Here is a 27,282-nt window from a genome sequence, read left to right on the forward strand (position 1 = left end):
CATTGACGACAAACTACTCCCCATTGAGACACGTAGGGCGTACCACGGCCTCTGCCGCGACCGGAAGTCGCTCCTGCACGAGCGTATGCAGAAGCCCATATGCCCTTTGCTCGTTGCAGGAGTGATCATCGAGACGGTTCACATAGCCGAGGGCATCAGGGCCTCCGCCGTCTCTCCTTCCCGCGAGGACCTCGCACGGTGGAAGAAGGCCCTAGAGTCCTTTGAGATGATGGGCATGGACGTTGGCTTCATGCGCGAGCGCGTCAACAGCCTCCTCACCCTTCTCGAGAAAGCAGATCACCTGCACGAGGGGTACGAGGCGGCAAAGTTGGAGCGGGCTCGCGCCACGGAGGGGTTGAGGGTGCTCGAGTCGAAGCTGTCGAGCACCAAGAACGCTCTGAAGGAGATTGATGTGGAGTTGCATGAGATGGCTTCATAGTTGCAGGAATTACTGCCTCTAATGTGGCTGCACTTCCATGGTTTATTATGAGTATGCTGCACTTTGATTGTAGTCCAGTGTTGCAGTTTCATGGATATGAATTTATTTCTATAGGTAAAGGGAATACATGTTTGAGCAGATGCCAAGTGATAAAACAAATGGCTTCAAGTTAATTTGGTAAAGAAAATATTTTGCTGAAGAAATAAGTGACGTCAATTCTATCTCCAATATAAGACCATTCATAGTTTGTTTGATAAGTAATGTATTTTTATGAGATCTATAGTAGACAATTCTAGAATGAAAGTGATAAAATGAATATGCAAAATTCCTCTCGATTGACACAAAACAAGCAAATGGCTCATTTTCCCGTAAACTGTATGCTGACTACAAGGGCTAAATATATTCCATGTATTCCATAAATTGTTTTCACTTGAACAAAAAGTATATAGTAGTAGATCATAGTAAGGCACAACAGTTAACAACAGGTAATACATGAGGGAGTCACATCCATCGATATATATTTCCATTGAAGGAAGCAAGAGTGAACTCAAGTTCAGTTACAACAACCAAAACCCATTCTACAGGGTTCTGCATCATGGCCGAAACAACATTGAACTCCCCGCAGAAAAAAGATTGAACTGCGACAAAATTCCTTAACTATGTAGAACTGCGACAAAATTCCTCAGTCAGATTCCTAGCCTCTTGGTGCCACACTCTGAACAGAACTTGGATGTCGCCCTTAGATAGGGCGAACCGCACTCGTCGCAGAACTTTGCAGGGCTGCTTGGCTGAAATACAAAACATACCATCAAGACAATTCACAATAACAGTGCACCTGATTTGAACATTAAATCTAGATTGCTGTTTTTGTTCAGCTGTCGAAATAATGCAATGCAGACAGACAGGATGACTTGCAACTAATTACTGCATGACAGAAGCTACCTTCTCTTTCCTGAACATGATGAATGTTTTGATACTACTCCCTCCGATCCATATTACTTATCGCTCAAACGGATGTATCTAGCACTGAACTACATCTAGATACATCCATTTCAGCAACAAGTAGTAATATGGATCGGAGGGAGTACTATATTTGGCATGAGATTTGGCCGGTACTAAATAAAGATTCACTCACAAGAATATTCGAGCGTCCTCCAAGGTGGCCGTGTCCAGCTTGCATGGAAGATAGATGCGGGGATAGATAGGCCTGGTGCTGCTGGGGGTTATCTGACATTTGTGAGGACGATGCACATGGATGAATAGGAGGGAACTGAGAACTATGTTGGTTTTGCTGGATGTTGTCATCCTCTGCTTGATCGAGAAAGTGCAAGTAAGGTTGACTTTCTATCTGTTCAATGTGTCGCTTCGATGATGACTCATGTTGGTTTTGCATCTGGAAGAGAGCAAGCTATTAGTGGCGACCAACTGAAAAGGTGGATGAACCAGAAAAATAATCTCATTTAACAAAGTAGAAGGACAGGAGAAGTCACTGTGAATTTGGGATGTTGTCATTAGTCAGAACAGGTATCGAAAGATATGAGTTACCTCGAATGGTGGACGAAATTCTGAAGAACAAACCAATGGAGAAGTCTCATCCTCCGACAAAACCTGGACAGAGGAACCAATTAAACGAATAATCGAATTGGTTTAGCTGCAACCTTAGAATCTTAAATCCAGTATGCACTTACGGACGTGCCAGGAATGTCAAATACTGGCTGCAGGGTACGCCTGTACTTGTGTCGAGGCGAATAGAATTTGTAATCTCTTGATGAAATGGCCACTTCACTTCGACCGGTCAATCTTTTGAACCTGCACATTAAAAAAAAAAAATCAAGACTTAGAAATACATAAATCATGGCATATCAGAGGGTACCAAGGGTCAAAGTGGAAAGTGAGGATAAATAAAGCTTTTGCCTGGAATTATAATTAATTTAATTAACCGAAGATTTGATTATATTAGCAAACTTCTGAAGCTACGTGTTCATAATTCATCCTATATTGAAAGCAGTTGGACAGGAATACAGTCAATTTCTTATAGTTACCTTAAGCAAGGAAAGAACTTTGCAGATCGGTACAATTAAGCCCTGTTGAGGCAAACATATTGGTGCATATAAAATACTCAAAGTTTGCCTTCCACAAAATTGTGAACCAGCCAAAATATATATGATTTGTTTCCAAGGAAATGGCAACAAAGGAACGGAGTCTGTCATTCAAGAATATGCATTATTTGGCTTATGAAAAAGGTAACTTTATCCACACCACTTACGAGAGACGATGGTTTATAGTAAGAATTACAGACTCTGCAAGTTCAAAACAAAAAAGGGTTTCCTAAGATATGATAATATAGAACAAGTGAACAACCAACACATGCACAAGGAAGGAAATACAGGGTGAATCAGAGAAAATACCATTCCGCATCCTGCATTCTCATATTATTTGGCCTCTCTATGATCACCAAACCATTGATTACAACAAAACGGACCCGCTTTTCTTCCTGTACTACAAGTTCAGGAAACTTTGTCTTTGTTGCATTAGAAGTAGCCAGCTCCCTCCTCCTGAAGCTACAATTTCCTGTAGCGTGACATCAAAGGAGACTCGGATGAGAAGAACAAATAACCAGAGTGGGCGCGACCAAATACAAGTTGCTGTTCACTAATCATCATACCTTTCTTGGGAAACTTTTGGGTCAGTTTCCTGTACAAGCCGCCGGCAGCTTCAAGAGCCACCCCCATAGTTTTCTCGCGGGATCCAGTCAAGGAAGCAAGACGTGCATTGACGTTGCTCACCAAAGACTCATACAAGTTGGCTATGTACATCAAGGGCAAAGCAAACCTCGGGTCGCCTTCGTATTGCACCTCTTGTTGCTTTCTTTTGTTGATTCTATTGCTGGCCAGGATAGAGTCATAGAGAGAGGGTTCTCCCACCTCAATAACATTCTGGCCAATAAAATGGTCAATGATGATGTCCAGGAATCTAGACCGTGCTATTTCGATGGGCACAACGTCTGTAACAAAGAGGGGAATCAGGCACAGAGAAAGCACTAACAGCAGACAGAGCCGGATGAATTTCAAAGAGTTGTTGTACCTTGTGGTGTTAGGATATTAATATGACTAGGAGGCCTGCTGCTGTTCTCAAGAGCCGAGTGTTCGTCGTCAACTCTGACACCATGGAGGCTTAAAGAGCTGCTGTATGATCCATGCAAGCAATCCTAGCAGATAAAGCAACGGTTAACACTCAAAACCATGACGTCGCTGTGGTTGTGATGTTGTGTTTTGTTACAAGAAGCATGCTATTCGGTGGCACTAAAAGGAAATGCATCCATTTCTGGTCGGTCGAACAAGTAACTGCCAACAGTCAATCTTGAAAATAAATAAATGCACAGAATGTTTTAATTTCACAAAACAACACATTCCTACCTCCGCATTTTTGGCCGGTCAAAGTAAATGCCGACGGTCTACCTTGAAAAATACAAAAAAAAATTAATACACAGCATTTCCATTGCGCAAAACGACACTTCCCTACCGCCCCATTCCACAAAGCCAAAGCAAAATTTCTGGCACGGAGATCTCGTACTTATGCATTTAAATACAATACACAGCATTTTTCGAAGTAAATGCCCAGCAATGAACAGAGCCTTTTTTACTTGTCATTACGCATTTAGGTTCACACAATGCTGGTTACAACCAAACACATGGTAAAAATGGCAAATCCTAACAAGAAAAGCATGGCTTGTAGCACTACACGGCCAACCCCAGCTGCTCGGACCAAACACCGACAAAATGCGCCGCGCAAAAGCCTGGTAACTTCCTTCCTTCCTAGTCGAACCACCGCGCAGATAACCTGTTTTCCGGCACGGATTTGGTGCTCACTAAGGTTGAAACATTCTTGCTCTGCTCCGGGCAACACTGGGTTTCACCACAGATTGGGACGAGCTAACCAGCCATGGATTCAGTGTGAGCACGCGGCCTGGGAAAGAGAGGGGGGGAGGGGGCGTGAGGTTACCACGGAGTTGGAGTCGCCGCCGCCGACGAGGCTGTCCTCCTCGGTGAGGGCCTCGGGGTCGACGTCGCCGTCGCCGAGGAAGACCGCCCCGGCCCCGGCACCGGCCCCGGCGCCGGCGGAGTAGAGCGGCACACTGGCGGCCCGCATCGCCGCCGGCCGAAACCCTAGGTGGGTTTAGAGCCTGGCGCCCGGCGCCGGCACCAGCATGGCGACGGAGGGTGTTTTCCCCAAAAAAAGCATCTTTTTTCTGACGCCCGCTTGCTAGGATACGCCCGAGCTGGGAATGGATTGCGGGGACGGTGGTCGGCGGCCGGCGGCGCCGCCGGATTCGGTTTGGGTTTGGGTTTGGTGGAGTAGCAGCGTAGTAGTATTGTTTTCGCTCTGCTCTGCTTCACCAAAAGGCATACTCCTCCGTCCATCCGTCTCAAAATTACACATACACGAATATAACTAGATATGTTTTTTATATCTAAATGAAAACATAGGATAAGTATTTGAGACAAAGGTAATATTTGTTATCATTTTTAGAATAAACATAATAAATAATAAAATACACTATTTTTACAGCGCGATGTACAAAGAACACAAAAATAAATAAATAAATTACATCCATGTCCATGAACCACCTAATAACGACTATAAGCACTCGGGTGAGAGCCCCTCCCTCACTCGAGCCGGGCCAAACTTGTAGTGGACAGTCAGCAAGTTATCATGCTAAGGCCCCCACATCATTGGAACAACCAACGTCACTGATGAAGAGAAGTATAGATCGAAAGTATTCAACCGGTAGACACACGCACGAAGATGAAGATTGGATCCAAGCAGATCCACCGAAGACCAGCACCGACGGAATGCCGCGAGACCCGTTGGAGACGCACCTGCACACGCCCTTCGACGACGCTAGAGGCATCACCAGATTAGGATGGGCGAGGAGAATTTTATTCCACCTTCATAGAGCCGTCATCGTCTCGTCTTTCTGAGCAGAACACAAACCCTAAACAAATTCACGGAAACCCCAGCTGGGTTCAGGGAGTTGCGCGGCACACTAGCGACCCGCATCGCCGCCGGCCGAAACCCTAGCTGGGTTCAGGGAGTTGCGCGGCACACTAGCGACTCGCATCGCCGCCGGCCGAAACCCTAGCTGGGTTCAGGGAGTTGCGCGGCACACTAGCGACCCGCATCGCCGCCGGCCGAAACCCTAGCTGGGTTTAGAGCCTGATGCCCGGCGCCAGCACCAGCACGGCGATGAGGGGCGGCTGATCTCCCCCCTAAAACAACATTCTTTTTCTGACGCTCGCCTGCTAGGATATGCTCAAGCTGGGAACAGGTAGCAGCGCGGTGGCCGGCGGCGCCGCCGGATCCCCTTTCGGAAGGGGGAAGCGAAGGGGGTTTGGTTGGTGGAGTTCAAAAAAACAGTTCGTCACTAGTAGCAGAGGATTGCTCTGCTCTGCTATGCTTCACTAAAATACTGCTGATAGAACATACTAACAAACATTTTGACAGTGCAGTACAAGTATCTGACACCAAAAGATGGGGATCAGATTTGCTAACCAAGTTCTCCGTCAAGATTAATTAACATAAGCACATTGTTTGATCAACAACACATGTGTATACATACAATCTTATCAGTCTGAATAATTAAGCTTCATTCAGCACAGCATTCATACATCATTTTACACACAAGTAAATGGATACACAGAGAGGAGGAGCTAGACGCTGAGCTCGGTCCTGGAGACGAGGATGCCGTCGGCGTCGGCGTAGAGCCACTCGCCGTCGCAGATCCTGGCGCCGGCGACGGTGACCGGGACATGCTTCTCGCCCACCCCGCGCTTGTCCGACTTCATCGGGTGCGAGCCGAGCGCCCGCACGCCGATGTCGCACTCGTTGATCTCGTCGACGTCCCGGACGCAGCCGTTGATCACGATGCCGGCCCACCCATTGTTCTGCGCCAGCATGGCGATGTTGCCCCCCAGGAGGGCGCGGCGGAGGCTCCCGCCGCCGTCCACCACCAGGACCCTGCCCTCGCCCTTCTCCTCCAGGATGCCACGCACCAGGACGTTGTCCTCGAACACCTTGACCGTCACCACGGGGCCCGCGAAGAGCCGCCGCCCGCCGTACATCCGGAAGACGGGCTGCAGCGCGCGGAGCTCGCCGCTGGTGATCATGCGCGCGTTCGCGTCGCACGCCTCCGCCGTGGCCAGTGGCAGGGCCGCCATTTTTGGTTCAGCGGGGCTGCTGCGGCAGGAGTGAAGTTTGTCATTCAATCTGCATGACAGCAACAGGTTCTCCAAAGATGTGTATGCAAATCATGCACTTGAGCTTATAATACTGCGATGAGGAACACATATTGTTCAGTTATATGTGGATTAGCAGTTGCAAAGATAGATCTCAGGCGGATGAAATGCTGGGAAAGAAACATGATGAAATTTGGTGCGACTGGAACATCTAAGGGATCATTCTCTTGTTAACATGCAGGTAAAGTAAATCCTCCATGAAACACAAGAAGCAACAAGGCTGTCTCAGTTGATGAGGCGTTAACGTTTTCACAGAAGAAAGGTTACCTTTCTGCTGTCAGTTAGTTAACGTCTCATCAACTAACCACCAAGCAGCCTGACTACGGACGGATGCTCCCAAGTCATCAGTGCTCTCAAAATCAGTCTGTGCAACCCTTTTCCTTAAAATTAGATAAGCGATTAGTTGCGATTTGGCTGACCACCGGACAAGACATGATCAAACCAAATCAGTCCCTCGGATCCAAATTAATCGACGCAGCTTTAGTACAAGTCAAGTTTATACTATAAAACAAGGAGTCAATTGCAAGAAAGCACGGCTAGGTCTGCTTACTTTTGGTTCCTATAAATCAGGGGGCCTATCAGATAGGAATAGGAATAGGATTACAGTTAATTTCTTGTGAGAGTTGCCTTGAGCAAGGAAACATTTTTTGCAGATTGGCACAGCTAACCTCTATTATATGGAGGGAGGCAGATAAATTAGTCGGTGCTAACCTCTATTATACAGGTGTTCTCATGACGCGCACCGTTATATGCAGAGGAGATTGACAAGAGTATCCAAGGACCATGTAGTCGCGCGCTTACCGGAGTGGCCACCGGCGTCGGCGTACGGCTCGAGAACGTCCCGGGCGCGCGCGCCTCCCTCCTCCTCTCCGGTGGTCGCCGGCGCAGACTAGCCCCTCGACCGCGGCGGCGGCGCGACTGGTTATGGCCTAGAGGCTTGGAGGGAAGGAGGGGGGCATTCAGGGCGGCGGCAGACCAGCGTGGCTCCGGTATGCGGTGGGTTCGAGCGGAGCGGAGCAAGAAAGAGGAGACGAGGTGGAGCTCTGCTCTATCATTATCGTGTGGTTTTTCATTTCCTTTTCTTTTTTTTATTGAGTCAATTGAATGATATAAATGGTATGCCACTTTAATAATAATAATAATATAATAGGGCAAAGAGAAGATTTTTTTTTTTGGCAAATACTCCCTCCGTTCCTAAATATAAGTCTTTTTAGATATTTCAAATGGACTACAACATACGGATGTATGTACACATATTTTAAAATGTAGATTCGCTCATTTTGCTCCGTACGTAGTCACTTGTTGGAATCTCTAGAAAGACTTATATTTGGGAACGGAGGGAGTAGAAGATAAGAGACACCGGTGCATTCCCAACGTCGTTGAACCACGTCAGAAATTCGAGACCAAGAGCATAGACAGAAACGCCGTTCAACGACTCAAATGCACAACACGACGAGGATCACCGTTGACATTTTTGACAGTGCACTGCAGGCATCCGACTGACAATTTTATTCCGATTCCTCATTCTATTTGATCAGGCAAGATAAGCTTACAATTATTACAAGTTCGGAGCTTCTGAATGTGAAGTCCAGATACAACACCATTCAATCAGGGAGGGCAGCAGCAGCAGCAACCACAGCAGCCCTCCTCCTCTCTTTTATGCAGTGCCCCAGAGCCCAGTTCATCCATCATGTTACAGACAAGCAAATACAACCACAGAGTGGAACGGCGCGGACAACGAGGCGGGCGGCCTCTCCTACACGATCAGCTCGGTCCTGGAGACGAGGATGCCGTCGGTGTCGGCGTAGAGCCACTCGCCGTCGCAGATCCTGGTGCCCGCGATGGTGACCGGGACGTGCTTCTCGCCCATCCCCTTCTTGTTGGCCTTCATGGGGTGCGAGGCGAGGGCGCGCACGCCGATGTCGCACCCGTTGATCTCGTCCACGTCCCGGATGCACCCGTTCACCACGATGCCCGCCCACCCGTTGTTCTGCGCCTGCTGGACGGGGTTGCCGCCCAGGATGGCGCACCGCAGGCTGCCGCCGCCGTCCACCACCAGCACCCTGCCCTGGCCCTTCTCCTCCAGGAACTCACGCACCAGCACGTTGTCCTCGAACACCTTGAGCGTCACGATGGGGCCCGCGAACACCTGCCGCCTCCCGTAGATCTGGAAGACGGGCTGCAGCGCGCGCAGCTCGCCGCCGGTGATGAGGTGCGAATTGGCGTCGCAGACTTCCGCCGTGGCCAACGGCAGGGCCGCCATAGTAGCTGATTCAATTCAGGGCTGCATTGGCATGAAGAGAAGAAGCGCATTATTCACCAAAAATGTAAGGGCAAACGATTGTTGACAGCAGTAACCACCGAAGCAGCTAATTTCTTCAGCATGGCAACATATATGTTCCTCAATGTAAAAGACATGGAAATTATGCATGCACTTGAACTCATCATACCGGTCATACCGCAATAAGGAATATACCGTACCATCCTGAACTATATGTAGCTAAACAATTGTGCATCGATCTCAAAGAGAACAAATGAGGCGATTCCATCAACCAACAAACACCGGGCGTTTCGTTTTCATTTTATACTAGGTGATCTCAAACAATCAGGCAAGGAGCAGACCGTTTCTGATTATCACTGAGCCGAGCAAAACAAACACTGGAGCAGAGAAAAACAAGAGCTTTGATCTTCCTAAAGAAGACGGATACGCGGAGGAACCAGGCTAAACAGAGATACTGCATTCACATGATGTTGGCAATACAGTAAAGAAAGATGCTGCCATGGCCTGAAGCTCTGACACTGTTGAGACATGAGATTCAGCATACATGTCGACAGTACAGCCACCTCTCTCTCTCTCTCTCTCAAATGTCCCTCGCACCGCCAAGATGGGAGGGAGAAGCGGATCCGCCACTCATCTCCAATGATGGATCCCCTTCGTCCCCTACCAAATCCGCCTGAGCCCCCACGGCCTATGCAATACGGATCGAAGAGCTCGAGCGAGGTGATTGGAGCGAGCGGAGGAAAGGGGAAGGGGGAGGGAGGGAGCGTCACCTGGCCGCGCGTCGCCGGTCGGTCTCGCCTCACCGCCGTGGGGAGCGAGGCAGTCCTGTCTGGATCAATCAGGGGAGGGGCAGAGATGAGAGATCAAGAAAGGAGAGATTGGAAGAAGAAGAAGAAGAAGAAACCCAGAAGAGAGGCGATTCGGATTCGTTACCGAGATCTTCACTCCGCCGTCACCTCGCCGGGCTCCAACGGGATGGAATCAATCGGAGGGAGGGAAGGGATCCAATCCGAGGAGCGGGGGAGAAGAAAGGAGGCTCCTTTTTTCCTGTTTCTTTTCCGTGGTGCGATGGTGATGGTGGTGGTGGGTGGGTGGCGAACGGAACCACGAGTAGTCCGCGGCACGAGCCCGACGGGTGCAAAAGCCGCGGGCCCCACTTTCTTTCATCAAAATGAAAACGAATGGAATTCGGGGAGGGACGGGAACGAATCTCGTCGAATACCAAAAACAGCCCCTGTGGATAGTCCTGGCCATGCGCAGCCCGGCCCGGCCTGGCTAGACGCTGCTTCCGGGCCGGGCTCAGGCCTAAATTTTGAGCCCGATGGCCGGCCCGGCCTAGGCCCGGGCCCGTCGTTTTCGCGCTTTTCTAAAGAGGCCCGGCCCGAGGCCCGAGGCCTGGCGGGCTTTTACGCGTTTGGGCCGGGCTTGGGCCCAAAAACCAGGGCCGATGGCCGGGCCCGGGCCTAGGTTTTTAGGCTCGGGCTTGTCTGGGCCCGGCCCGGCCTGAGGTTTGGCCAGGACTACCTGTGGATCATTCTCATGTTTACTTGGTTCACAACGGATACAAAGATTTTTACAACTTCGCCGATGGACCTATTGTTGGAATGCATAGTGCTGGAGCGGCGCATCCGCGCCGACGAGCGCCTCGAGACGCACGATTCATTCGCAGAACCGTCAAACACCACTAGGGCGAGAGGCGCCGCCAAACCCCTCTCCCATTTTGCTTCGACAGGAAGAGGTTGACGGACGAGAAGATGAGAGGGAGGAGGAGGACGATCGAGAGAAAGGGTATAAGTGAGATTGAGCCATCAACGGCCCTTCACTTTTCATTTTTATTCGGATGTTAGTGTCCATAAATATATTTTTCTCCCTCGTAGGAAATAGATGTTCCTGATGAATCATTGCGCTCGAGCCGTTTGCTAGCATTGTGTGCCTCTCCTTTGTTGTCACCTTCCCGATAGCGACGACGTGTGGCCAAACCAACCGCATATACAGTATCGAGCATAGGTCATCATGCTGATACCATTTGCGTGGGCGGTCACACATCATTTTGGGGTTTGCATCTTCTTCCAAGCATCTCCTGTGAGGAAAGGAAACCATAGTGCACGAAACACTTTGGGCATGTTTGGTGGCCTACATACCCTCTAGTCAGGCCCTAAGGATGCATTTTTGGTCTGTATAGTTGCATACGAATGAATATTGTTGGGTCTGCATAGTACGAAACTTAAAGCATATCTCAGACAGTCTCGCGAGGAACAATCGAATCAGCCGTTCCCACTAAGTTAGGCTCTCAGAGTGCATGGAGGGGGACCGTGGCGTCAAACTCGTGGGAGCGGGGACATGGTGCAAGCTCGCGCGCATCCTTGAAAAATCTGAGGATGGGAATTGGTTCACTACCCACCGATTCACGCCCTATTTAGTCCTCTTCGGCTCACCACCCTAACCTCAAACTAAACACCCGATTCAGGAATCATCCCTCTGCTCGGATTTGACTCATTAGAGGTTGATTTGCCTATGACCAGGCACCTCCTTACATGTGGGACCTGTCCCAAAAAATGAAAAAATTACTCTCTCCTCTCTCTTTGTGTGCGTTGACTGCGCCTCGACCTCACGCGCAATCAAGCACATCCCGACGATGTGGCGATGTATGGAACCCCTGCCGGTCATAGAACCCCTCGACCGCCCGCGCGATGCGGTAGGGATCCTCCTTGAGCACCTTGGCCACGGGTGGGGACGGTGACGCATGGTGTGTGAGGGTTCTCGGCAGCGGCCCTATCCGACGTCCAAATGATGCAATGCTTTTATGGAGGCCAGGAGGGCAGGAGCGGGGAGGGCAGAACACGGCGTAGAAGATGATGTGGACGAGGAGTATTCAACGAGAGAGAGAGAGAGAGAGAGAGAGAGAGAGAGAGAGAGAGAGAGAGAGAGAGAGAGAGAATAGCGATTTTTTTTAAGGTGGTGTCTAGTCAAAGCGATGAAAACCCGCTCTAATGAGTTGAAACCGGGTAAGGGTTGATTCCAAACCAAATGGTTAGTTCGGGATGTGTGATCAGTTTTGAGGTTAAGGGTTGAATCTTAAATTGAGTGGCGAGTTCAGAGTTTTTTTTTTAACACAGAGTTCAAAGTTATAATTTGGATTTTTTTTTTCAAACTGATGTAGCGCTACCCATAAGGAAAGGTTGAAAATAACCGAACGGAATAGATAAATCCCAAACGTTCGATTTTTAAGCATGTCATCCCGAACTCTTTTCATGGCAATTTTAATTAAGGCAATGTTGACAAACATGGCAATTTTCTGATAAAAAATCAAAATGGAACAAAGTTGCCATATGTTAACAACTAAAGTTGTCATCTCGCAACAACTAAAGTTGCCATCAAAAAATGTTCGGGATGACATGCTTAAATTCCGAACGTTCGGGACTTATTGAGGTCCTAACCGAAAGCTATTTGAAGTGCTGCGTTGATTTTTTTGTAAGACTGGTACATGAAGAAATATAAAAGCATTTACAATACTATTTTACTGATCTGAACCCTTATACATCTTTTCTATAGAGGGAGTACTACGTACAAATAGCATTACTGAGCACTGAGCACGAGACGACGTGCATTTTGATTTCGGCCAGCATCACAGGCGCAGGCGCAACAAGGATGCGTTTGGTTGAAGGTGTCGTATGAATGGGTTGGGACCGTTCAATTTTTTTGGGATTGAACCATTCAATTCATGTGTTTGGCTGAATATAAAGTGGTGAGCTAATTATTTAGAACGGGACCACCAGTCATGCTCACCTAGTCATGCATGCAAAGGGTGGCCATTTGATTCGACCGATTTGGTTGGGTGGAACGGTTCAGCATCTTCATGGCATATTCTCTTTTTTTGGCTCGAACCATTCATGTGCTTTATAACCAAACATGTCTATTTTCTGAACGATCCCAACCCATTCATGACCGCCCTTGCAACCAAACGCACCCCAAGTGGTCCACCAGATCGTCGACGTACTCTATTAGCAACGGGCTAGGATCTCTCTCTATTGACGAACATCATTCAGATCTGTAGCTCTAATTCGAATTTACAAGCCGGGAGGAAGGAGGAGGAGAGTTACAAGCAAACGGCGGACTGCCGGGCCAAACTGGCCAAATGCCTAATGACCATTTCCTTCCGTATTTAACAGAGCATGTGGCCCACTCCTTGCCTGCGTAGCGAGTGGACGGGCGTCGAATCCTCTTGCTTGGTCCACTGTCAGCGACAAAGCTCAAAGGGTTGACGTAGTCGTCGCTGACTTGGCTTGTGCCGTCCCTTGCAGTCCCTCCGTTCGGAATTACTTGTCTCGGAAATGAACGCCTTCCCTTCCCCGCCCTCCGCCATCACCCGCCGCACCGTCGTGGCCACGTCGTCCCTGCCGAATGACCCGTCGCCCTCGTCCCTGGGCACCTCCAGGCCGACGCCCCTCTCCTCCATGCCGCGGGCCGTCACCCTCTGGTCCAGGGACAGCGGCAGCATCACCAGCGGGTGGCCGAATAGGAAACTCTCCGTGAGCGAGCTCAGCCCAGCGTGCGTCAGGAACGCGCCCACCGCGCCGCGCGCGAGGATGCGCACCTGCGGCACCCACCCCACGCGCACCTCGAACCCGTCCGGGAGCAGGGCGGCGCTTGGCCCCCACAGCGCCCAGAGGAACCGCGCGCCCGCGAGCTCTAGCCCCAGCTCTCGCTCGCGGACGTGGCGGCGGGTCAGCGGCGCCGACGCCTTGCTCCCGAACACGACGTAGATCACTGACCTCGCCGGCTGCTCGTCCAGCCAACGCATGAGGCTCAAGCTCTCGCTCTCGCTCTCGTCGTTGGCATGGGCGGCGGCGAGCGCGGCGTCGTATGGGGCGAGGAGGCCGCAGAGGGCGACGGGCTTGCCGGAGAGGTCAGCCAGGAAGGGGTAGAGCGGGCCGTCGACCTCGCGGCTGCCGCGCGCGATCACGAGCGGGCAGCGCTGCTCCGTCTGCCAGAGAGGAGTGAGGTTAGGCCTTCTAGCGAGACAGTAGCTCGTGGGATTCCGTAGTGGCCCTGCCAGTAGGGAGTCTTGCTCTGTTTCGTTTGTTTGTGTTTGATTATATATATATATATATTTTATATTTCTAAATATTTTCGAGTATTAGTTTATTTATTTATTTTATTTTATTTAGTTTTTAAAATGTTGATCAGCATTAAAAAGTCTTCATGTAATGTAAAAAAGTTGTTTGCATAGTTTGTAAAAAAATGTTCACAATATTCAAAAAATGATTATCATATTTGAAAGATGTTCATGTGTTTAAAAATAAGTTCGCGGCATTTTAAAAAACAATTCATACAATGTTAAAATTTGTTTGTGCAATCTTCAGAAAATGTTTCGTACCATTCAAAAAAGGTTCATGAATTTGAAGAAATTTCCATAGCACTTAAAAACTGTTTGCACAACTAAAAATAATATTCATGGCATTTATGAAAAATGGTCATTGTGTGTTTAAGAAAATTCCACATTGTATTTTGAAGATGTTTAATGTACATTTGACAAATGTTTCAAGGTGTATTTAAAAAGTATTCAAATTGTATTTGGAAAATGTTTAACGTGTATCCAAATAGGTTCAACATGTATATGCATTTTTCAATGTGTATTTAAATAAAGTCAACGTATATTTGAAAAATGCAAAAAAAAAAGAAAGGAATGAAAAACATAAAATTCAATAATGAGACTGATGAAAACAACAAACAGGAAATAAAAATGAAGTATACCAAGAAAACACTGAATAACAAAAAGGAAAAAATAACTTTAAAGGTTCTAAAACAAGGTTTTTTGTTGTTGAGAAACTGGTTCTAAAACAAGTCTGTACCAGTCAGTACCACCTTTCCAAATCCGGACCATTGGGCCCACCCACTAAGGTGGGCTCAGAGGCGAGCTCAGGTTATATCTTGCTGTACAGCGAGATATAGCTTTTTCTCAGTTGTACAGATATATTTTTGAGCTGTTTACTAGAAAACAAATTAAAAGGTTGCCTGCTGTGAAAATCTTAACAAATGCTGACAATTTTTATTCATTTTCAACATATTTTCAAGAATTTTAATAAATGCTTCCAAGTTTGAAAAACAATCCGTGGATTTTAAGAATGTTTGCAACTTTATAAGAATATATTCTGTAATTAAAATAAATGATTAGGATGTTTAAAATGCTCATCAAATTATAAATATTCCCCAATTAAAAATAATTTCTGAAAGTTTTAAAATGTTCTCAAACTAAAAAAAAATCATGCTTTCTAAAAATAATATTAGCAAATAAAAAAAACATTCGTGACTTTGTGAAAAAAAAAACACTACCTCAGTGGTCCAGCATGCATGCCTCTTCGGCGAGTTCTAGTAGACCAAGATTGTCCCAAACCCCCCTTGCAACATTACATTCAAATAGCACATGCTTTATATCTTCATAATAGACCGAGCACACTGTACACAAATAGTTATTCGTTACAATATTATTGTATGCTATGTATGTCATTTGGAGAAGCTTAAAAACATATCATACAATGAATTAGCTCTTAGCCTAAGAAGCAACGTTTACATGCTCTTAAATTAATGCGATGGTTAAAATTAAACTAGAAAATATAAGAGATGACATCTAGTACATTGGATAGAATTGTCTTCTTTTCTTGAGAGACCTTCTCTTCGGTAAGAGATGGCAAGCCTTTTTTTCCTCCATTCACTCTCGTTTAAATCATCAATGATCTTAGGTGACATTGTGAAGATAGTATCATTGTACACGACCTAAGGTAGATAGCTCTGTACGAATGTGTCATGTGGGAGGGCTGATGCATGATGCATTGATGATGGCCCACAAGACTCGAAACGACAACAGATGTATCATTGGCAGTGCCAACGATACCTGTCATTGTTGGCACCGACATGTCGGAGTACTACCAGTGAATTATTATATTTTAGTCTTATATTTTCGAAATTTATTTAATAAAACAATATTTAAAATATTTCCCCAAATGACCGGGAGTACCTTGCTTGTGTCCATCTAGTGGCCCCACAACCACCCGAAGTCAGAAGGGAGTACCTCGCTTTTGTACACCCCAAAGAGTTCCGCCAAAGTATTTATGAGCCATAGAGAAAGACATCCATTTATTTGTATTAGATGAGCCTGGATTATTGTGTAACTGGCCCGTGCCTAGAGCCATCCACCCTATATGGATAGGAAATCATGGAATACCTTGTTTTCCGTCTGGTTGTGCAAAATGATACCATCATGTGTTGATGAGCCCTAGAGAAAGACATCGATATATTTGTGCAAGTCACCATTTTAGCACGGATTAATGTGCATGTGGCTTCATATCAGAAGATGCCCACCTCACGCTTTCGGACAACCTAGTCAAAATGTGGAAGTATTAAAGAGCCGAAAAGAAAGACATGGATTTATTCGTGCTAGTCACCGTTTCCGTTTGGATTAATGCACATAGTATCGGGAGCCATCCGCCTTGAATCAGCAGGAACCATGGAGTACCTTTCTTCTGTCTAGTTGTCTAGCCGAATAGTACCATCAATCATTTGTTGTAGAGAAAGACATCGATTTATTCGTGCTAGTCACTTGATAGATGCGTAGATGCCAAGAGTCGTCCCCTCAAATTGACAAGTAGTAAATTACTTCTGTCTGGCTATCCAACCGAATAGTACCGTGAATTATTAATGAGCCTTAGAGAAAGATAACGATTTATTCATTCTTGTCACCATTTTAGCTTGGATTAACGTGCCGATGGCTACGTAGTGGGAGTGGCCCATTTCTAATTGGTAGGAAGAACCTCGCTTCTGTCCGGCTACCCAGCAGAAGAGTGTCATCAAGTAATACTGAGCAATAGAGAAAGCCATCAATTTGTTCGTGCTAGTCACAATTTTAGCCCGGACATCGAACCAGTAGGAACCAAGGAGTACCTTGTGTCTATCTGGTTATCTAGGAGAACAATATTGCCGAGTATTAACGAACCCTAGAAAAACATCAATTTATTCTTGCCAGTTGATATGTCCTATATGTATCTATAATTTTTTTCATGCTATAATTATATCATGATGGCATAGTATTGGCATCAAATTATATATTTTTCTTGATTAACCTATTAAGTAAGTGGAAAGTGCCAGTTGTTGTTTTTTGGATTAAAAAATCAAATTTTCAGGGACCAAAAAACCAAGAAAAAAATACTAAGTTTCATGAAGAAATGAAGTCGGAGGGACCTGGACCCCCTAGGCCACATGCCACTGGTCGGCACTAGCATCCAAGGGGGAGCATGGCCGCCATAGAGGTCGCCTCCAGCGCCTCTTGTTGGAAATATGCCCTAGAGGCAATAATAAATTAGTTATTATTATATTTCCTTGTTCATGATAATCGTTTATTATTCATGCTATAATTGTATTGACCGGAAACCGCAATACATGTGTGGATACATAGACAACACCATGTCCCTAGTAAGCCTCTAGTTGACTAGCTCGTTGATCAATAGATGGTTACGGTTTCCTGACCATGGACATTGGATGTCATTGATAACGGGATCACATCATTAGGAGAATGATGTGATGGACAAGACCCAATCCTAAGCCTAGCACAAAGATCGTAGTTCGTATGCTAAAGCTTTTCTAATGTCAAGTATCATTTCCTTAGACCATGAGATTGTGCAACTCCCGGATACCGTAGGAATGCTTTGGGTGTACTAAACGTCACAACGTAGCTGGGTGGCTATAAAGGTGCACTACAGGAATCTCCGAAAGTGTCTGTTGGGTTGGCACGAATCGAGACTGGGATTTTTCACTCCATGTGACGGAGAGGTATCTCTGGGCCCACTCGGTAGGACATCATCATAATGTGCACAATGTGATCAAGGAGTTGATCACGGGATGATGTGTTACGGAACGAGTAAAGAGACTTGCCGGTAACGAGATTGAACAAGGTATCGGGATACCGACGATCGAATCTCGGGCAAGTACAATACCGCTAGACAAAGGGAATTGTATACGAGATTGATTGAGTCCTTGACATCGTGGTTCATCCGATGAGATCATCGTGGAGCATGTGGGGGCCAACATGGGTATCCATATCCCGCTGTTGGTTATTGACCGGAGAACGTCTCGGTCATGTCTGCATGGTTCCCGAACCCGTAGGGTCTACACACTTAAGGTTCGATGACGCTAGGGTTATAAAGGAAGTTTGTATGTGGTTACCGAATGTTGTTCGGAGTCCCGGATGAGATCCCGGACATCACGAGGAGTTCCAGAATGGTCCGGGGGTAAAGAATTATATATGGGAAGTCATGTTTTGGTCACCGGAAAAGTTTCGGGTTTTAGCGGTAATGTACCGGGACCACCGGGAGGGTCCCGGGGGTCCACCAAGTGGGGCCAGCATCCTCGGAGGGCTGCATGGGCCAAGTGTTGGAGGGGACCAGCCCCAGGTGGGCTGGTGCGCCCACCCCAAGAGGCCCATGCGCCAAGAGATAAGGAAAGGGAGAGTCCTAAAGAGGGAAGGCACCTCCTAGGTGCCTTAGGGAGGATGGACTCCTCCCTGGCCGCACCCTTCCTTGGAGGAAGGGCCAAGGCTGAGCCTCCCCCCTCTCCCTTGCCCCTATATATAGTGGAGGAGAGGGAGGGAAGCCGCACCTGAGTCCCTGGCACCTCCCTCCCTCCCGTGACACCTCCTCCTCTCCCGCAGGTGCTTGGCGAAGCCCTGCAGGATTGCCACGCTCCTCCACCACCACCACGCCGTGGTGCTGCTGCTGGATGGAGTCTTCCTCAACCTCTCCCTCTCTCCTTGCTGGATCAAGGCATGGGAGACGTCACCGGGCTGTACGTGTGTTGAACGCGGAGGTGCCGTCCGTTCGACACTAGGATCATCGGTGATTTGAATCACGACGAGTACGACTCCATCAACCCCGTTCACTTGAACGCTTCCGCTTAGCGATCTACAAGGGTATGTAGATGCACTCTCCTTCCCCTCGTTGCTAGTCTCTCCATGGATAGATCTTGGTGACACGTAGGAAAATTTTGAATTTTTGCTACGTTTCCCAACAGTGGCATCATGAGCTAGGTCTATTGTGTAGATTCTTTGCACGAGTAGAACACAAAGTAGTTGTGTGCGTTGATTTTGTTCAATATGCTTGCCGTTACTAGTCCAATCTTGTTTCGACGGTATTGTGGGATGAAGCGGCTCGGACCGACCTTACACGTACTCTTACGTGAGACAGGTTCCACCGACTGACATGCACTTGGTGCATAAGGTGGCTAGCGGGTGCCAGTCTCTCCCACTTTAGTCGGATCGGATGCGATGAAAAGGGTCCTTATGAAGGGTAAATAGCAATTGACATATCACGTTGTGGTTTTGCGTAGGTAAGAAACGTTCTTGCTAGAAACCCATAGCAGCCACGTAAAACATGCAAACAACAATTAGAGGACGTCTAACTTGTTTTTGCAGGGTATGCTATGTGATGTGATATGGCCAAGAAGAATATGATTAATGATATGTGATGTATGAGATTGATCATGTTCTTGTAATAGGAATCACGACTTGCATGTCGATGAGTATGACAACCGGCAGGAGCCATAGGAGTTGTCTTTATTTATTGTATGACCTGCGTGCCATGTAATTACTTTACTTTATTGCTAACCGGTAGCCATAGTAGTAGAAGTAATAGTTGGCGAGACAACTTCATGGAGACACTATGATGAAGATCATGATGATGGAGATCATGGTGTCATGCCGGTGACGATGATGATCATGGAGCCCCGAAGATGGAGATCAAAAGGAGCAAAATGATATTGGCCATATCATGTCACTATTTGATTGCATGTGATGTTTATCATGTTTATGCATCTTATTTGCTTAGAACAACGGTAGTAAATAAGATGATCCCTCATTAAAATTTCAAGAAAGTGTTCCCCCTAACTATGCACCGTTGCGAAAGTTCGTCGTTTCGAAGCACCACGTGATGATCGGGTGTGATAGATTCTTACGTTCACATACAACGGGTGTAAGCCAGATTTACACACGCAGAACACTTAGGTTAACTTGACGAGCCTAGCATGTACATACATGGCCTCGGAACACAAGAGACCGAAAGGTCGAGCATGAGTCGTATGGTAGATACGATCAACATGAAGATGTTCACCGATGATGACTAGTCCGTCTCACGTGATGATCGGACACGGCCTAGTTGACTCGGATCATGTAATCACTTAGATGACTGGAGGGATGTCTATCTGAGTGGGAGTTCATTAGATGAACTTAATTATCCTGAACATAGTCAAAAGCCCTTTGCAAATTATGTCATAGCTCGCGCTTTAGTTCTACTGTTTAGATATGTTCCTAGAGAAAATATAGTTGAAAGTTGACAGTAGCAATTATGCGGTCAGTAGAAAGCTTATGTCCTTAATGCACCGCTCAGTGTGCTGGACCTCGAACGTGGTCTGTGGATGTTGCGAACATCTGACACACATGTTTTGATGACTACGTGATAGTTCGGTAATGTTAAACGGCTTAGAATTGAGGCACCAAAGACGTTTTTTGAAATGTCGCGGAACATATGAGATGTTCTGAGGGCTGAAATTGGGATTTCAGGCTCGTGCCCACGTCAAGAGGTATGAGACCTCCGACGAGTTTTCTAGCCTACAAACTAAGGGAGAAGATCTCAATCGTTGAGCTTGTACTCAGATTGTCTGGGTACAACAATCACTTGAATCGAGTGGGAGTTAATCCTCCAGATGAGATAGTGATGTTTCTCCAAAGACATTGCCACCAAGCTACTAGAGCTTCGTGATGAACTATAACATATCAGGGATAGATATGATGATCCTTGAAGTGTTCGCAATGTTTGACACCGCGAAAGTAGAAGTCAAGTAGGAGCATCAATTGTTGATGGTTGGTAAAACCATTAGTTTCAAGAAGGGCAAGGGCAACAAGGGATACTTCATGAAACGGCAAAACAGTTGCTGCTCTAGTAAAAAAAACCAAGGTTGAACCCAAACCCGAGACTAAGTGCTTTTGTAATGAGAGGAACAGACACTGAAGCAGAACCACCCTAGATACTTGGTAGATGAGAAGGCTGGCAAGGTCGATAGAAGTATATTGGATATACATTATGTTAATGTGTACTATACTAGTACTCCTAGTAGCACCAGGGTATTAGATACCGGTTTGGTTGCTAAGTGTTAGTAACTCGAAATAAAAGCTATGGAATAAACGGAGACTAGCTAAAGGTGAGCCGACGATATGTGTTGGAAATGTTTCCAAGGTTGATGTGATCAAGCATCGCACGCTCCCTCTGCCATCGAGATTGGTGTTAAACCTAAATAATTGTTATTTGGTGTTTGCGTTGAGCATAGACATGATTGGATTATGTCTATCACAGTACGGTTAATCATTTAAGGAGAATAATGGTTACTCTGTTTATTTGAATAATACCTACAATGGTCTTGCACCTAAAATGAATGGTTTATTGAAATCTCGATCGTAGTGATACACATTTTCATGCCAAAAGATATAAGATAGTAATGATAGTACCACCTGCTTGTGGCACTGCCATTTGAGTCATATTGGTATAAAACGCATGAAGAAGCTCCATGTTGATGGATCGTTTGGACTCACTCGTTTTTGAAAAGTTTGAGACATGCGAACCATGTCTATTGGTGTATACGCATGAAGAAACTCCATGCAGATGGATCGTTTGGACTCACTTGATGTTGAATCATTTGAGACATGCAAATCATACCACATGGGCAAGATGACTGAAAAGCCTCGGTTTCAGTAAGATGGAACAAGAAAGCAACTTGTTGGAAGTAATACATTTTGATGTGTGCAGTCTAATGAGTGTTGAGGCATGTAGTGGATATCTTATGTTCTTACTTCACAGATGATTCGAGTAGATTCTGAGTATGTTTACTCGTTGAAACACAAATCTGAATTATTGAAAGGTTCAAGTAATTTCAGAGTGAAGTTGAAGATCGTCGTGACAAGAGGATAAAATGTCTATGATATGATCATAGAGATGAATATCTGAGTTGCGAGTTTGGTACGAAATTGAGACATTGTGGAAATTGTTTCACAACTAACACTGCCTGGAACACCATAGTGTGATGGTGTGTCCGAACATCATAGATGCACCCTATTGGATATGGGGCATACCATGATGTCTCTTATCGAATTACCATTATCGTTCATGGGTTAGGCATTAGAGACAACCGCACTCACTTTAATAGGGCACCACGTAATTCCGTTGAGACGACACCGTTTGAACTATGGTTTGGAGAAACCTAAGTTGTCGTTTCTTAAAGGTTTGGGGCTGCGACGCTTATGTGAAAAAGTTTCAGGTTGATAAGCTCGAACCCAAAGCGGATAAAATGCATCTTCATAGGACACCCAAAACAGTTGGGTATACCTCCTAATTCAGATCCGAAAGCAATAGGGATTGTTTCTTGAATCGGGTCCTTTCTCGAGGAAAAGTTTGTCTCAGAAAGTTGAGTGGGAGGATGGTGGAGACTTGATGAGGTTATTGAACCATCACTTCAACTAGTGTGCAGCAGGGCACAGGAAGTTATTCCTGTGGCGCCTACACCAATTGAAGTAGAAGCTTATGATAGTGATCATGAAGTTTCGGATCAAGTCACTACCGTACCTCGTAGGGTGACAAGGATGCGTACTACTTCAGAGTGGTACAGTAATCCTGTCTTGAAGGTCATATTGCTAGATGAACCTATGAGCTATGGAGAAGCGATGGTGGGCCCATATTCCGACAAATGGTTGGAAGCGATGAAATCCGAGATAGGATCCATGTATCAGAACAAAGCATGGACTCTGGTGGACTTGCCCGATAGGCAAGCCATTGAGATAAATGGATCTTTAAGAAGAAGACGGACGTGGATGGTAATGTCACCGTCTATGAAGCTCGACTTGTGGCGAAGAGTTTTTCACAAGTTCAAGGAGTTGACTACGATGAGATTTTCTCATCCGTAGCGATGCTTAAGTCCGTCGGAATCATGTTAGCATTAGCTGCATTTATGAAATCTGGCAGATGGATGTCAAAACGAGTTTCCTTACCAGTCTTCGTAAGGAAAGGTTGTATGTGATACAATTAGAAAGTTTTTTTCGATCCTAAGGATGCTAAAAGGTATGCTGGCTCCAGCGATCCTTCTAAGGACTGGAGTAAGCTTCTCGAAGTTGGAATGTGCGCTTTGATGAGATGATCAAAGATTTTGGGTTTATACAAAGTTTATGAGAAACTTGTATTTCCAAAGAAGTGAGTGGGAGAACTATAGAATTTCTGATGAGTATATGTTGTTGACTTATTGTTGATCAGAAATGATGTAGAATCTCTGGAAAGCATACAGGGTTATTTGAAAGGTGTTTTTCAATAGAAAACCTGGATTAAGCTACTTGAACATTGAGCATCAAGATCTATAAGGATAGATAAAAAACGCTTAATGGTACTTTCAAATGAGCAACTACCTTGACATAATCTTGAAGGTGTTCAAGATGGATCAGTCAAAGAAGGAGTTCTTGCCTGAGTTGTAAGGTATGAAGTTAAGAGTTAAAGCTCGACCACGGCAGAAAAGAGAGAAAGGACGAAGGTCGTCCCCTATGCCTTAGACATAGGCTCTACAGTATGCTATGTTGTGTACCGCACCTGATGTGTGCCTTGCTACATATCTGGCAAGAGGGTACAAAGGTGATCATGGAGTGGATCACCAGATAGCGGTCAAAATTATCCTTAGAGGAATAAGGATATGTTTCTCGGTTATGGAGGTGATAAAGAGTTCGACGTAAAGAGTTGCGTTGATGCAAGCTTTAACACCTATCCGAATGACTCTGAATAGCAAACCGGATACGTATAGTGGAGCAACCATTTGGAATAGTTTCAAATGGAGCGTGGAAGCAGCATTTATAATATGACCTAGAAATTTGCAAAGCACACACGGATCTAAAAGGTTCAGATCCGTTGACTAAAACCTCTCTCACAAGCAAAACATGATAAAACCCAAGAACTCATTGAGTCTTAATCACATGATGATGTGAACTAGTTTATTGACACTAGTAAACACTATGGATGTTGGTCACATGGCGATGTGACCTATCAATGTTAATCACATGGCGATGTGAACTTGATTATTGACTCTAGTGCAAGTGGGAGACTGTTGGAAATATGCCCTAGAGGCAATAATAAATTAGTTATTATTATATTTCCTTGTTCATGATAATCGTTTATTATTCATGCTATAATTGTATTGACCGGAAACCGCGATACATGTGTGGATACATAGACAACACCATGTCCCTAGTAAGCCTCTAGTTGACTAGCTCGTTGATCAATAGATGGTTACGGTTTCCTGACCATGGACATTGGATGTCATTGATAACGGGATCACATCATTAGGAGAATGATGTGATGGACAAGACCCAATCCTAAGCCTAGCACAAAGATCGTAGTTCGTATGCTAAAGCTTTTCTAATGTCAAGTATCATTTCCTTAGACCATGAGATTGTGCAACTCCCGGATACCGTAGGAATGCTTTGGGTGTACCAAACGTCACAACGTAACTGGGTGGCTATAAAGGTGCACTACAAGTATCTCCGAAAGTGTCTGTTGGGTTGGCACGAATCGAGACTGGGATTTGTCACTCCGTGTGACGGAGAGGTATCTCTGGGCCCACTCGGTAGGACATCATCATAATGTGCACAATGTGATCAAGGAGTTGATCGCGGGATGATATGTTACGGAACGAGTAAAGAGACTTGTCGGTAACGAGATTGAACAAGGTATCGGGATACCGACGATCGAATCTCGGGCAAGTACAATACCGCTAGACAAAGGGAATTGTATACGGGATTGATTGAGTCCTTGACATCGTGGTTCATTCGATGAGATCATCGTGGAACATGTGGGGGCCAACATGGGTATCCAGATCCCGCTATTGGTTATTGACCGGAGAACGTCTCGGTCATGTCTGCATGGTTCCCGAACCCGTAGGGTCTACACACTTAAGGTTCGATGACGCTAGGGTTATAAAGGAAGTTTGTATGTGGTTACCGAATGTTGTTCGGAGTCCCGTATGAGATCCCGGACGTCACGAGGAGTTCCGGAATGGTCCGGAGGTAAAGAATTATATATGGGAAGTCATGTTTTGGTCACCGGAAAAGTTTCGGGTTTTATCGGTAATGTACCGGGACCACCGGGAGGGTCCCAGGGGTCCACCAAGTGGGGCCACCATCCTCGGAGGGCTGCATGGGCCAAGTGTGGAAGGGGACCAGCCCCAGGTGGGCTGGTGCACCCCCCCAAGAGGCCCATGCGCCAAGATATAAGGGAAAGGGAGAGTCCTAAAGGGGGAAGGCACCTCCTAGGTGCCTTAGGGAGGATGGACTCCTCCCTGGCCGCACCCTTCCTTGGAGGAAGGGCCAAGGCTGCGCCTCCCCCCTCTCCCTTGCCCCTATATATAGTGGAGGAGAGGGAGGGAAGCCGCACCTGAGTCCCTGGCACCTCCCTCCCTCCCGTGACACCTCCTCCTCTCCCGCAGGTGCTTGGCGAAGCCCTGCAGGATTGCCACGCTCCTCCACCACCACCACGCCATTGTGCTGCTGCTGGATTGAGTCTTCCTCAACCTCTCCCTCTCTCCTTGCTGGATCAAGGCATGGGAAACGTCACCGGGCTGTACGTGTGTTGAACGCGGAGGTGCCGTCCATTCGGCACTAGGATCATCGGTGATTTGAATCACGACGAGTACGACTCCATCAACCCCGTTCACTTGAACGCTTCCGCTTAGCGATCTACAAGGGTATGTAGATGCACTCTCCTTCCCCTCGTTGCTAGTCTCTCCATGGATAGATCTTGGTGACACGTAGGAAAATTTTGAATTTCTGCTACGTTTCCCAACACCTCTTTCTTCCCCTGCCTTTATATACTCCCGAAACCCTCACAAATATTAACAGAGGATTTTTACGCCGCCCACCTCTTTGCTCCGTGAAGATCCAATCAGGTATTCTGCCAAGGAGGAATTCATCACAGAGATCATTTACATGAACATTGTTGCCACTATGTTCATGTCTGAGTAGTTCTTTTTGTACTATGGGAACATAACTATTTTTCCATTATAATATGGCATCAGCCCACATCCTAATAAGATGGCACAGCCCACGTCCTAATAAGTTGGATGAACCATTTTTTTCTTATAATGGCAATGGTGGGTAATTATTTCACTTATAAACTATTCTAACGGTTATAAAATTCTAGCCTATTAAATAGACAGTCGGATGTTTTTGATTTTTGAGGGGTTTTCTAGCATTTTTTTACCTTTTTTCTGGGGAGCCATGTCGATTACTTTTAATATATAATAGATTGACAGTCGGATGTTTTTTTAGTTTTGAGGGATTTTCTAGCATTTTTATCCTTTTCTGGTGAGCCCATCAATTACTTTTAATATATAATATGTTAGGTTGTGTTGGCTCCTTGCAAAAAAAAGCCATGTACATATTATTTTATGGGCGATAAAAAACTAGGGCCCAAGATATACATGTGTAACCAATAAAAACACATCTTTCGTGGGAACTGGGCTTACCAAGGAGGCATGTCGATGCTCAGAGTAACATATGTGTTATACCATGACTTACCAAATGTCCCGGTATTTTCTAGTTTCTCTTAGTGTATCTTTCCTAGTTGCGAGCTGAGTTTCTAAGTTCAGGCCCAAACCAAGGTCCATGTTATACTAGCGTATTATGGATTAAAGGACGACCACTTCTAGGTTAGATAGTTCATAGCTAGTACAGGATATGGATGTAATCAATGTGGTCACTGATATATTAGGATGTAATCAATGTGATAAACAAAGGATTTGGACGCAACTAACAACCAAATAAATTTGACCACAATTATTTTGTATATTAGAGTAAAACTTAGCTGGGTTTAACTCCCATTAATACTTCTAGATAAGGATATGGATGTAGTCAAATGGCAATCATTTAATATTTCTATTTTTAGAAGTGCTAATAGTTATATATGGATGTGAATACTAACATCATAAGAAAGACATATCAGTGGTTGCAAAGAAGGATGTCAATGCATTCACATATGTATATTTGGACGATAGTTAATAGTATCCATAAACTAGCACCTTTTATGAGTTATTGTATGTTAATTCTTACTAAAGATTTACATAGTCTTAGCATAGTCAAATAGCACTCCCATACAACCCTTTTATTCTATATAAGGGGAGTACATCTTCTCATATCCTACACAAAT

General features: G+C 45.9%; 3 protein-coding genes across 9 annotated transcripts; all 3 read right to left on the reverse strand.

Moving 5' to 3' along the window:
* Positions 1–914: 914 nt before the first annotated feature.
* Positions 915–4,815, reverse strand: LOC119339607 (uncharacterized protein At2g02148-like). Its single transcript, XM_037611596.1, has 8 exons — positions 4,442–4,815; positions 3,524–3,647; positions 3,105–3,443; positions 2,848–3,010; positions 2,128–2,248; positions 1,985–2,047; positions 1,575–1,832; positions 915–1,227 (listed from the first exon to the last, which is right to left on the reverse strand). The coding sequence occupies exons 1-8, from the start codon at positions 4,586–4,588 to the stop codon at positions 1,126–1,128; spliced, it is 1,317 nt and encodes a 438-aa protein (XP_037467493.1). The 5' UTR covers positions 4,589–4,815; the 3' UTR covers positions 915–1,125.
* A 1,168-nt stretch (positions 4,816–5,983) lies between these two features.
* LOC119341233 (putative 4-hydroxy-4-methyl-2-oxoglutarate aldolase 2) lies at positions 5,984–7,797 on the reverse strand. 6 transcript variants are annotated; one of them, XM_037613107.1, is made up of 3 exons: positions 7,537–7,797; positions 7,003–7,115; positions 5,984–6,673 (listed from the first exon to the last, which is right to left on the reverse strand). In XM_037613107.1, the coding sequence occupies exon 3, from the start codon at positions 6,655–6,657 to the stop codon at positions 6,151–6,153; it is 507 nt and encodes a 168-aa protein (XP_037469004.1). In that variant the 5' UTR covers positions 6,658–6,673; positions 7,003–7,115; positions 7,537–7,797; the 3' UTR covers positions 5,984–6,150. The 6 variants fall into 6 exon arrangements, with proteins under 6 accessions (XP_037469004.1, XP_037469002.1, XP_037469000.1 ...); XM_037613105.1 differs by having other exon boundaries at positions 5,984–6,676; XM_037613103.1 differs by lacking the exon at positions 7,003–7,115.
* Positions 7,798–8,223: 426 nt separating this feature from the next.
* On the reverse strand, positions 8,224–10,126 carry LOC119337735 (putative 4-hydroxy-4-methyl-2-oxoglutarate aldolase 2). 2 transcript variants are annotated; one of them, XM_037609899.1, is made up of 3 exons: positions 9,950–10,124; positions 9,787–9,845; positions 8,224–9,019 (listed from the first exon to the last, which is right to left on the reverse strand). In XM_037609899.1, exon 3 carries the CDS (start codon positions 8,996–8,998, stop codon positions 8,492–8,494), a length of 507 nt encoding a protein of 168 aa, XP_037465796.1. In that variant the 5' UTR covers positions 8,999–9,019; positions 9,787–9,845; positions 9,950–10,124; the 3' UTR covers positions 8,224–8,491. The 2 variants fall into 2 exon arrangements, with proteins under 2 accessions (XP_037465796.1, XP_037465797.1); XM_037609900.1 differs by lacking the exon at positions 9,787–9,845 and having other exon boundaries at positions 9,950–10,126.
* Between the last annotated feature and the right edge of the window lie 17,156 nt (positions 10,127–27,282).

The sequence above is a fragment of the Triticum dicoccoides genome, chromosome 7B (genome assembly GCF_002162155.2).
Source record: "Triticum dicoccoides isolate Atlit2015 ecotype Zavitan chromosome 7B, WEW_v2.0, whole genome shotgun sequence".
Lineage (NCBI taxonomy): Eukaryota > Viridiplantae > Streptophyta > Magnoliopsida > Poales > Poaceae > Triticum > Triticum dicoccoides.

Coding starts and splice junctions, on each gene's coding strand:
- LOC119339607 (XM_037611596.1), bottom strand. CDS start 4,588: ATGCGGGCCGCCAGTGTGCCGCTCTACTCCGCCGGCGCCGGGGCCGGT. Junction 2,048..2,127: donor TTGACATTCCTGGCACGTCC/GTAAGTGCATAC, acceptor TCCTCTGTCCAG/GTTTTGTCGGAGGATGAGAC. Junction 1,833..1,984: donor AATTTCGTCCACCATTCGAG/GTAACTCATATC, acceptor GCTCTCTTCCAG/ATGCAAAACCAACATGAGTC.
- LOC119341233 (XM_037613103.1), bottom strand. CDS start 6,657: ATGGCGGCCCTGCCACTGGCCACGGCGGAGGCGTGCGACGCGAACGCG.
- LOC119337735 (XM_037609900.1), bottom strand. CDS start 8,998: ATGGCGGCCCTGCCGTTGGCCACGGCGGAAGTCTGCGACGCCAATTCG.